General features: G+C 33.7%; 1 protein-coding gene across 1 annotated transcript; it reads left to right on the forward strand.

Moving 5' to 3' along the window:
* Positions 1-3,665: 3,665 nt before the first annotated feature.
* On the forward strand, positions 3,666-10,837 carry LOC126708788 (NAD-capped RNA hydrolase DXO1). Its single transcript, XM_050408722.1, has 13 exons — positions 3,666-4,135; positions 4,872-5,101; positions 5,408-5,473; positions 5,595-5,673; positions 5,847-5,926; positions 6,034-6,057; positions 6,458-6,579; positions 7,461-7,677; positions 7,771-7,824; positions 9,369-9,415; positions 9,805-9,889; positions 10,023-10,086; positions 10,488-10,837. The coding sequence occupies exons 1-13, from the start codon at positions 3,763-3,765 to the stop codon at positions 10,589-10,591; spliced, it is 1,545 nt and encodes a 514-aa protein (XP_050264679.1). The 5' UTR covers positions 3,666-3,762; the 3' UTR covers positions 10,592-10,837.
* The last annotated feature ends 887 nt before the right edge of the window (positions 10,838-11,724 follow it).

Here is an 11,724-nt window from a genome sequence, read left to right on the forward strand (position 1 = left end):
AATTACATATTTGTAAAATTTAACAGATGAATTGCATGTTTTTTAGATTCTTAACACATATGTCAAATTTCATACCAATCAGATATAATTTACAATTTGATCTATAAACTTATTTTTTATGCATAATTTTAGACTACTAAAATTTGAAATTTAAACATTTGATTGATGTCATAGCTATTGATCTTTAATCTTTTGAAAATTTTACAAGCATGAAAGACATAAGAAGAAAATGTAAATTAATGTTATAATAAAAAGATATTGAGTGAAATTGTAGCGTTAGGCAGTTAAGTTACAACCAAGTTTGTTACAAAATTTTGTCCAAAAGATATTGAATGGGATCGTAGTCATTAGTTGTTACTAAGTTTATAGCTAAGTTTTGTCCATAAACTTATATCTAGCAACAAACCTTAATATTGCATTGTAGAAACCTTAGAATCCGTTGTCACATTTCTCGCCATAAACAACTTATACATATATAATCATTTCAGTAAATTCAAAGAAAAATGTGCGAACAATTTTTTTTTTTAATAATCATGTATTTGCTAGTTAGCCAGATGAAATAAATTAGGTTATATTATATTTCTCCGTAAACAAGAAATATAAATGTAATGATGAGTTCTCAAAATTTATCAAATCGATATATAACATAGACATATATAATAACATCATATCTTTCACAAACTCGTCCCTTGTCAAGTTGTTGTTCCTATGACCATAAATTAGTAAATAAAATAAATTTCATAATTTACAAAATTATATTTTAAATAATACTATTTTGCAAAAGATCAAGTTCACCACAAGATAGAAGAAACCAACCATCAAAACAAATACAATGAGATTTGGGAACGATGAGAGAGAGGAGAATTTTCTGAAAATATTTTATTGAATTTCACATGAAGATAGTTTAGAAAATGTTGGAAAGAATATTTTTAATTATTTTTTTGTTTTGTTTTTTGTTTATTGTATTGTTTAGATTAAAAAAAAACTATTTTAATTATTTAATGTTTAGGTTGTAAATTGAGGTGACATAATGAAAATGATACAATATCATTTTATTGGACAAACTGAACACATGTGGTTAGCTTTTGTGGCATATAACAAACACATTAGTTTTTTTTTCCTAACGGATGGGCTGCCAATCAAAAAGACCCCTAACATTAGGGACGCATATCCAAATTTTAAAATGTTAGGTGGGTATTTGCCCTTTAGCCTTTCTTTTGAAAAAACATCACTATATGTGTATTTCCCAATATGACTATTTTCCTTTGGAAAACCATCATTATCTCAGTATGAGTATGATTTTTTTCTCTGGAATGAAAAGCGATCCAAAGGAAAATAATGGAAAGTGATCCAAAGGTTGGATGTCACTGCACTATTCAACCTTTGGATCATGAAAAGTGTGAACATTGAACAATTAATATAATATATAGAAACATTTTAATTCAAAGGCCTAAACTCAATGGGGTATGTGATTAATTATGTTATATTAACCATTCATTCTTCTCATTATTATTTAATGTGAGACTTCACTCACATGTGTAACCCAACAACACACTAATTACTTTTCATTTAAAGGAAAATATTATGAATGAGTAACTCTATTATCCAATATAGTACCAAAGCCCATTTTCACATAACAGAAAAAGAAAAAAAAATAGTTGCTCTAGGAGACTAAGAGCTTATTTGGCATTAGTTTCAGTTTTTAGTTTTTAGTGTTTAAGTACAACTTTTTAAAATCTTCCTTTTTCTTGCTTTTTATTATTTTTCAAAAAAATTCAAAATATAAGTATACTATAACACATTTTCAATAAAAAAAAATTTAATAAAATACTAAATAAACTATTCTCGAACAGACAAATAAAAATGGGCTTACTTACAAACCAATATTTGAAGCTTACCAACGTGATGGATGTTTGTTCTCCCAAGCTGGTTCCAGAGGGCTCAAATCAAAAACTAGGAGAAGGGGCCCATTTAGGAAAGCTACGTAAAAAATGAATGTGTAAATAAATGTGTCCAGTGAAAATTTTTACTAAACACGTTGGATCTTGGACACATATCCACTTAACGTGTCCAATGAAAACTTTCACCAGACAAAAGTCTTCTAACAAAAAAAGCCTTCTACAAAAATGAAAAAGCCTTACAAGAGGGCGTTCAAGAGTCAAAGCAAAAGCTAGGACAAGGGGCCTCAAGAGTCAAAGGAAAAGCTACTTCTAACAAAAAAAGCCTTCTCCAAAAATGAAATAGCCTTACAAGAGGGCGTTCAAGAGTCAAAGCAAAAGCTAGGACAAGGGCCCCATTTAGGAAAGCTACGTTTTCAAGAGTCAAAAGGAAAAGTTAGGACAAAGGGCCCCATTTAGGAAAGCTACGTATAAAATGGGGCCCCTTGTCCTAGCTATAAAATGGGGCCCCTTGTCCTAGCTTTTCCTTTGACTCTTGAGCGCGCTCCGGTAAGGACAAAGAAATTGCTTGGCTGCAAAACAAAAGCTAGGAGTAGTAGTACTACTATATAGTGTATGAAGTTGAATCACAAGGAAGCACAGGTTTAGGAGGTAATACATGGATCTAAGGCACGCCCTCCTTTTTGCCCTAAACATCCTAAAATCTCAAGTAGGAAGTGCTTGGGATTGGGAACCCTTCGACACAATTGGTCATCCTACTTGGATTAAGAGTTTTACTCTTGCTATTCTCTTGCTCATCTTTCCCTTCACCTGCATACAAGTGCCCCTCAGACTCGATACAGGCCACATAATTGTAAGATTTGGAAAATTTGACCCCTGTTTCACTGTCTTATTACTGGCCTTCATTGTGTTCCCTCAAGCTCTTTTCTGGTATGCCTATCCAATCATTATAATGATCTCATTTTGTTATTCTTGGCTTTTAAATGTGCTTGGGAGCTTCCTGTTCTGGCTACAAAACGTGCTTACTAGCATTCCCGTGATTTACATCATAATAAGGGCAACTATTACTAGGTGGCACAATTTACATGAAGTTGAAGCTATTGAATGGTACCAACAATCCCAGGAGCCGGGTTCAGATGCTGGAGCTTTAGATGATGCTATTGAAGTTACTGTGGACTCGCCAGCTACTCATGAGTCCCTCCCTGTTTAGTCTTTCCTCGTTTTCCCTCCCTTGTTCCATTTTCAATTAACGTAGTATTTCTTTTTCTTTTCTTTTTAGAACATTTTTCAATGTATTTATGTATTGTCTGGTCTTTTATCAACAAAAAAAAAAATGTATTGTATTGATGTTATGTAATAAAATTTATAATATAGTGTACGTTTAAGATTGTTAACGTACTGATCTATGGTTTTATTTGCTTATCTCTGCTGGGAAAAAACGAAAAAGTCATAAAGAAGATAGGAAAAAGGAAAAAAAAAATGTTATGTAATTTGTCATGACTCATGACTACAATTTTCAAACTATTGAACATCTCTTGGATTTGAGGGCTGTAGTTAAGGTCCATCTAAACGATGCTGAACAAACCCATATAATCTGATTGTGACAGGCCTTGTTGAGCTCCAACCTATTATAGGGTTTAATTTTCATTCTTGGGCTCAAAAAACTTGCCCCCAGGGTCCAATCACAATAGATCGGCCCAGTTAATTCCAACTCAGTGCCGTGTACTCTCATCTCGCATAAAAACTAAAAACCCGCGACTCACCGAATCAAACCGAGTCACGTTCCACCAACTCACCCTCCCACCCATCAAAATTTCAAGCTACCACCACAGACAGACCCACAAAACTGATTAAAAAAAAAACCATGGATTTCTCAGAACAAGACGTAGATATCTTCGGAGAAGACTACGAAAACGAACGACCAGATGGTGGGGCCCACTCATCGTCGCCATCATCATCGTCGTCCTCTTCTTCCTCCTCGTCTTCATCGGCAGCATCATCGTCATCGTCCTCCGCTTCTTCATCCAACGGCGGAGCTTCAAGCAGCCCCAGTAGGAGCGTGAGCAGTGGAAAAGAGCAAGAACAAGAAGTAATAGGAGTAGAGGAGAACGGCGATGAAGAGGTAGAGATTAACAGTAGAGACTTTCATGGCTACCAAGAAGACGATAGAGATCTGTTTGGCTCTGATAATGAAGATTACTGCAAAACCACTGCGATTAGTCCTTTCTCTATTCCTGGTTACTTTTCTTTCATGGGTTTTTCGTATTTTCTGGTTTTACTTTGGTTTTGAAGCAATCCCCTCATCTGGGTTTTTGTTTCTATGACTGCTTCTCTATGATCTTGTTGGTTCTTCTGTCTCTAATATCGCTTGTTTTGCTTTATTTTATTGTGCTAGTTTTAGTAGCGGTTGTGATTGTTTTGCTGCAACATACTAATGGAACATTTTGTGATAAAATTGGGTGCTTGGAGCTTTGAATTCAATTGTGACTAAAGAAGCTTGGTTATTTTGTTCCATTAGTATGAAATATTTTGGTGTGAGTTTATAATGATATGGCTAATACTGGCTACATGAATGAAGTAAAGCCTTTTAAAGACTGTTGTGAATATTATTATTAAGATTGAGTCATTGACATATCCAGACATTGGAGGTTGGCTACAGAGAAGTAGAACTTAGTTTCAAATCAGCTTTCGAGAACAATGGTGTTGCCTTTTTGGAATGTGACTGACTGTGCTCTTCAACATGATAAAAGTTAATAGCTTAAGAGTATTTGTTCCTTGCATTTGCTTGTAGCAATCTTATAAGTGGCTACATATTGCCAATTAGCTTGATCTTACTGAACGCAAGTGATAAATGTATTTTTTTTAATCAATTTGTGAGGCAAGGCCCTGTCACTTCCCTTCCCCTCTCTTGCACTCTCTAAATTTTGTGATTTTGTATTTTCCGAGTGAACTCATTGAAATCCCCTTTGGCAGTGTTGCCTGCTGTACGCAATCCTAACAACCACAGTAGAGGTGGGCGTGGCCGTTGGCAAAATGATAGAGGAGGACCAGGCCTCCTTCCTCGACCTGGACCTTTTCCTCAGAGACAGAACTTTGGTTTTGGTTCTAAGTTTATGAATGGTCGTGATGAACGTTTTGTTTCTGAACTAAAGCTTTCAAAGAGTGAAGAAACATTATCAAGAAAATGTATTAATATTCAGGAGGTAGGAACTGCTTTCTCTTCTTGTAATTTGATCAAGCACTCTTTAGGTCTGATATATTAATGCTGTAAAAGGAGATTTCCACCAAATATTAATTTCCATATCTCCTTTTTAAAAACTTTGGCCTAGATCTTTCCAGATGGTAATTGATTGCTCCACAATTGTATCGACATTTGTATAGCTTTCATTATAATGGTTTGTAAGGAAAGCAACATAAAATAAAGAATTTTTGGATGGTGAAAACAGATTGTAATTGGACATTTTTGTTGATTCTTATCCGTCACTGAATTTGCTAATTTCATCCAATAGCCATGCGAACTTGCTTGCTATAGTCGTGTAGAAGGGGGAGACGTGCACTTCGATGATCGCAGCTTGGTAAGTTTTATGGGTTTGGACCTCTAAATTAGTTTTCTTGTAAACTTCTTTTAGTTGGTGTACATATGAAATTTGTGGTTGTGGTCTTCTCATTCACATCACTCCTTACTCTGTTTACTAGAGGCTTTTTAAACGTCTAATTTCTGAAGATGTTGGAGCTGATCTGAATGAAGGTTTTGATACCTTTATTGAAAAAAAAGGTATGCTTGTTTCCCAAATATTGCAACCTTGAATTAGCATAACGAGATTTCTATTTGAAAATATTGAATTTTATCTTTATATATGCATTTATTTTTGGGTTGTGTATGTGGCTGATGTAAGAAGGCAACTCTTCCCTTCCCCCCCCCCCCCCCCCCCCCCCTCTCTAAACCAGATTTGGGCTCTGAAGGTTTTGGTGATCTTCTTGGTTGCATAAGAGACAAAAAAATTCCTCTTCAAAACATGCATTTTGTGGTATGAATGCTTTATAACTCTAGCTTTCATAAGCCTATAGTGTTTTTATTGAGGTTATTTACTAAAGGTTTTTCCTTCTCTCTCCTTTCTCTGGGGTGCTTTTGCAGACTTTTCGTAACAACCTTAATAAGGTAAGTCCTAATACCTTTAGCAATGTTTACGACTGGTTTTATGTTCATTTTTATTATTATTATTACTTTTTTGTATCCTTGGATGGCTGATGCCAGGAGATATACTCAAACAACATTTGAATACCAAACACACACACATGGACATGGAAGAAAAAAGAATTAAACTACACAGAAATTAATGAGGCATCCTTGATAAGGAAGAATAGAAGAGATTGATTAAATTATAGAATATTGGAAGTGAATATGCTTTCATTTAATCATAAGAATGTTACTAGAATTTATCTACTATTCTTTGTTGGTAGTTATGATTGGTCAATTTTTCCTGGTATTCAACCCATGAACTTGGTTTGATGAGCAGCATCTAATAGTGCTTCAACTGCTTTTTTCATCTTTTCTGCAGATATTATCTGCTGCTTATCTTCGAGAGCCTTGGGAGATGGGTGTGCATAAGAGGAACGGGGTCATCTATCTTGATGTACATAAGCTTCCAGAAAGGCCAAAAAGTGAATTGGAACGTCGAAGGTATTGCTTCATATCTTCTTATTTTCAGAATAACACAGATGTGAGATTCTTAGTTAAAAGGAAATTAGAAGGGTGACAAGGCGGAAACCTTTTGGTCTGACTTCTTTGTGATGGGAGTAGACAATTGTTACTTATGCAATTTTCTTGATTTTTAGATGCTTGGAATATTTCTTACATCACAGATATACTTTTGGTTCATTGAAAAGCAAAAGTATACCTCTTGGATCATTTGAGGCAGTTTTCTGTTTCATTAGAAGATTCTTCTTTTTCTTTAAGAGAGTGCAGGGAGAGAAAAAAAGGGGGGGGGGGGGGGGTGGTTGGGGGGGAGGTGTTGAAGATGAATCCATAATGTTATTAATGTTCTACTAAACATTATAGTAATTGTGACTATCGAGAAAAATTCTCCCTATTTTCATTCCGTTTTGTACAGAGTCAAGAGTTTGAAATCAAATGGGAGAAGTATTTGTCTTTGGCTGGAGAGTGAGTAATTCAACATTGGGAGGAAAACATTGTTTGGTTCACTAGCTGTACTGAGGGTTATTCCAGTATAGATGAGAGACAAGTGCTTTGTCTGAGATAGGCATTAAACCCGAAAAATGAAAGACAAAGGGAAAATATTATTGACCAATCAATTCTGTTAGATGACGTCACTGTACAGTCTCATATTGCATCTCTTTAATAACTCTAAATAATATTTTGGTGTACTTCATCTACTTGGTCTAAAATCTCCACACATGTTTAAGAGTGTTGTGTCATTTGTTTACATTCTCTTTCTACTATTAATTTTAAGTGAACAATGTTTTATTTTGTTTGTCTTCTAGATTTTGATGTTATTGGGGGTAGTGAACATTGTTTAATTTATTGTTGTCTTTTTGATTTAGATGTTATTGGGGATACTGTTTTGAAAGCCTTGCCACTGAAGATCCAAGAAGAGCTGATGGAGAAGGGATACATCACATTGATGCTAACGTAGAATATTGTTCTGTGGTTAAAACAAAACTAGGGGCTCATCGTATTTTGATGGGTGCTGAAATGGATTGCTGTGATTCAACTGATGATGGAAGGAGGTTCTATGTGGAGTTGAAAACAAATCGCGAGGTTGAAATGCACATCATTTTCTGTTGAATATCGATATTTAAATCTCAACATTTTTTATACTTTAATGGCTTGTAAATGTCTTTTTTTGTACAGTTGGATTATCATACTGAGGAAAGATATGAGAAAGAGAAACTGCTCAGGATTTGGGTAAAGTTGACTTCCTAATACGGCTATGAATTTCATATATTTCCTTTTCATTTGAGAATTATTGCCTTTATGCATGGGAATGTGTGAGTTGGTGGTCGTTGATATCTGACTCAGCATGTATTTATAATATTGATATACTAGAATAAATCATATAAAAGATAGAGCATGTCATTTTAATTATGCAAGCCTTGTAGCTGAATTGGCACATTCCTGTGCACAAAGTGCTTGGAGGTCTAAGGGGAAATGGGTTCGAGAATCTATATAAATTAGGTTACATACTTGACAATTTCACGTATTATTATTACTTATCAAAAAAAAAAATCTTTTCAAGTTATTTTTCTCATAGGTGTTATTATATATAAACTGCATTTTAAAATATATTTGGGTGGTTAATTTCCATTAGATGAAATTAAACCAATGTGTCATTCAAAAACTAAAAGCTAAATAAAGTATACATGTGGTCCCTAGTTTGGGCCCCGTTCTATTTTAGCCCCTATGATTTGAAAAGTTTATTATATAGTGCTCCAAAATTGTAAATGTACCTAATTTGGTACATTTACAATTTTTTGAGGACTAAAAAAGAACTATTCAAATCACAGGGACTAAAATAGAACCATACCCAATTAAATCTTCAATGCTGTCAATGGAAAGAAGCTTAGTGCGTTTACAGAAAGGTAAATAATTTGTTGATTGTGACAATCAAACTTTAATTTGCAAAAGACACAGCTAAGGTTTGGTGATGACCTCTAGCATTGATTTTTTTTTTTTTTTGATTGTTGGAGGTGGGGGAATTTGAACCCTAGATGTCTTTGTTGAAAATATCAGGAGGTGCTAATTGAGTTACAAGGCCTGCTAGCAACCTCTAGCATTGAATAGAAGTAGAAGTTATTCACTTAATTTTGGATATGATCTTGACTTGGTTTTCGTGCCTTTAAGCATTTTAAGAAGGCATTCTAATAATATTGATTTTTATGCTTGTGTGTATATCTGCAAAATGTATGGCCTGTGTGTTATTTGAATCCCAGGCAATTGGAATTTAGTGCTTTGCTGAGTTAACTGGATTTTTCTTTTATACCCTTTCTTATATTTTTGACTCCATAGTTTACATTTCTTCTATATCTTGCTTCTCTGTGTGATTGGATGAATGCTACTTCTTATTTCTCTTTTTCTAATTTATTGGAGTCTATTGACCTCTTATATTTTTAGAGACTAGATTTTCTTTAGGTGTTTCTCTTGTATACCTTCCCCAAATCTGGTTTGTGATAATTTTTACAATAATTTCTGGTTTCATACCTCAGACCTGAAATGATAGTTGGTGTAGGATTGTGCCCTTTTTGTGCTTTTTAATTCATTATTATCCTTCATTATTGTTTCCAAAAAGAAAAAAACTCCCCTATATCTTGACTTTTTGAGAGGTGTGTCTTTTGAATTGATTTTTTTTTTTCCTGCACTGTCATTGGAATATTTGTTTTATTTTTATTTATTTATTTCTGTATCTACTATCTAGTGTAAAAGAATTAACATCTCTGTTTTAACTGTTGCAGATTCAATCTTTCCTAGCAGGTGTTCCTTATATTGTTATTGGATTTAGGTAATTTCATTACTGCATCATCTTTTTCTGCTTGCTTACTGGTTCCCTTTATTTTGTGGTGGAAAAAATCACATACGTAAGTGTATGGTGGAATCAGAAAGGAATGGGATTGATTGAAGGGAAATAGCAATCCACTGAAATTTTGATATAAGTTTGTAATATTTGGATTTACTGTAAAATGGGCAACATCATTGCCTCTTTCTTACAAACGACTCCCTCTCTCCCCCTCCCTCCCTCTCTCTCTCTCTTTATTCTTTCTTCCATCTCTTAAACCCCAGATTCACATGCTATTGCAATTCTATGCTGGTGCTAGGTTTACAGTAGCATGGATTTTTATTATCTGCCCTTTGAATTCAGAACTGTTAACTATTCCTGCTTTGGTGCTGCAGGGATGATGCTGGCCGACTTGTCCGAACAGAGAGACTAAGAACCAAAGACATAACACAGCGAGTGAAAATGAAGAACTATTGGCAGGTAAAAACTTTTTTGCAGCAAATACATGCATGATGATTACCACTGATGTTCAGCAAGTCTTTAAATGTCTTGATGAACTAATTTTTAGTGTTGCTTACCTTCTTCTCCTGGTTCTCACAAAATTGGCTGGCAGGGAGGAGTCTGCCTAGCATTTGCTGACGAGGTATTATGCTGGCTTTATGGAACGGTCAAAGAGAGTGAGTTTCTCACCCTTATTTTTGCTTTGGGCCCTGTATGCCATTATCATTTGGTTGCTGAGACAATAGTTGGAGATAATGGAATCTTATTAGGACAAAGTTCTCAACCCATTACATGCCAATTCAAATGATCGTTATGTGTACTAAATCACATGACTCATTAATCCATCTAAACAAGGCACGTGACTAATAAGTAGGTCATATGATGAAAAGTATATGTAGATGATCATTTTAACTGCTAGGTAATGGGTTAAAGGAATTTTCCTCCAAATCCAAACAAAATAGCTTTTCCCAACAATAGTTGTGAGTTTCAGATTTTTTTTTTCTTTACCTTTCAATATGTTTAAGTGTTTTCTCATAAATCAGATGATTAATTTATGTCTTTGATTTTGTGGCTTCAGATGAAGATTACATATTGCAATTTGCTCACCCTTACACCCGATTAGAGCTTCTGCAAGCCCAATCTTGCCCAGATGTAATTACTAAACATGTCGAACAATTGTAAACATTTTGTAGACTTCCCACTGTTCTATACAGCACACAGAGAAAGAAATGGAGTGGGGCTAAGTAATTAACTTAAATTATGACTCAATTTTATCGTCATTTTGAGAAACAAAAGCATGCTTTTATCAGATTACCTCTTCACTAAGTTACCCCAAAATGGAGGTCGAAAAGTGCGGACTACTGTAATTTGTAAGGTCAGCTAAACTTATAAATGAAGAGAATCGAAAAAAATTTTCCTGTCTTTTTATTTCATAGTTCTCAATAATGAAATTACTGATATCTTCTCGTAGTTTGCAACTTAATATAGAAAATGCAATCCAAATCAGTCTAACTCGTCTGATCTCTCGATTGTTCATTTCTTTTATATATATATAACAGGATTTATGGGCATGGTCATATTTTACCCATAGTTGTTAGTATCTTATGGTATATGATACGTATCCTGTATAAAAAGTTTTGTATTGTAAAGGTGTATTGAAAGTGTTCATAAATATTTCTCAAAAAAAAAAAAAAAAAAAAAGTGTTCATAAATTGTATACATAGAGATTTAAATTTTTTTTTTTTTTTTTTTTTTTTGGGAGTCCAACAAGTTGTTAGACTTGTTTTTGATACAAAATTATTGGACTATTTAATTGAGCTCAATAAAATAACATGCTCATGATTTTTTTATTCTCCTTATTTTCCTAGAAAATTTAGACTACATACTTGACACTTTATTATTATATTTGCAAATTTGATTTCTATACTATGAATGAGCCATCAAATGGGCATTTTTTGTCAAATAGCATAATTTTATAAACAATTTAGGAAAAAAGCACTGAGCCAAAGTTATTTTGTTATGTAGCATCTTTTTGGAACTTGAGTTTTAAGTGAAACTCAAGTTTGGTAAGAGGAGTAAATGTTGATGACGACGAAGAATGAATAAATAATTTTGTAAGATGATGAATATGGTGATAATATTGATTTAGATGAATTTTTTTTTTTTTTTTTTTTTTTTTTTTTACTAAGATGAAGTTGATTGGGTAGATGATGAATATGATGAAAAAAATATATTATTTTATCTCATATGTCATATATTATCACTTTTTGAGTTTTTATAAACATATATTATTTTGATTTATTTAGTTAGTTTTA

This window comes from Quercus robur, chromosome 12 (assembly GCF_932294415.1).
Source record: "Quercus robur chromosome 12, dhQueRobu3.1, whole genome shotgun sequence".
Classification (NCBI taxonomy): domain Eukaryota; kingdom Viridiplantae; phylum Streptophyta; class Magnoliopsida; order Fagales; family Fagaceae; genus Quercus; species Quercus robur.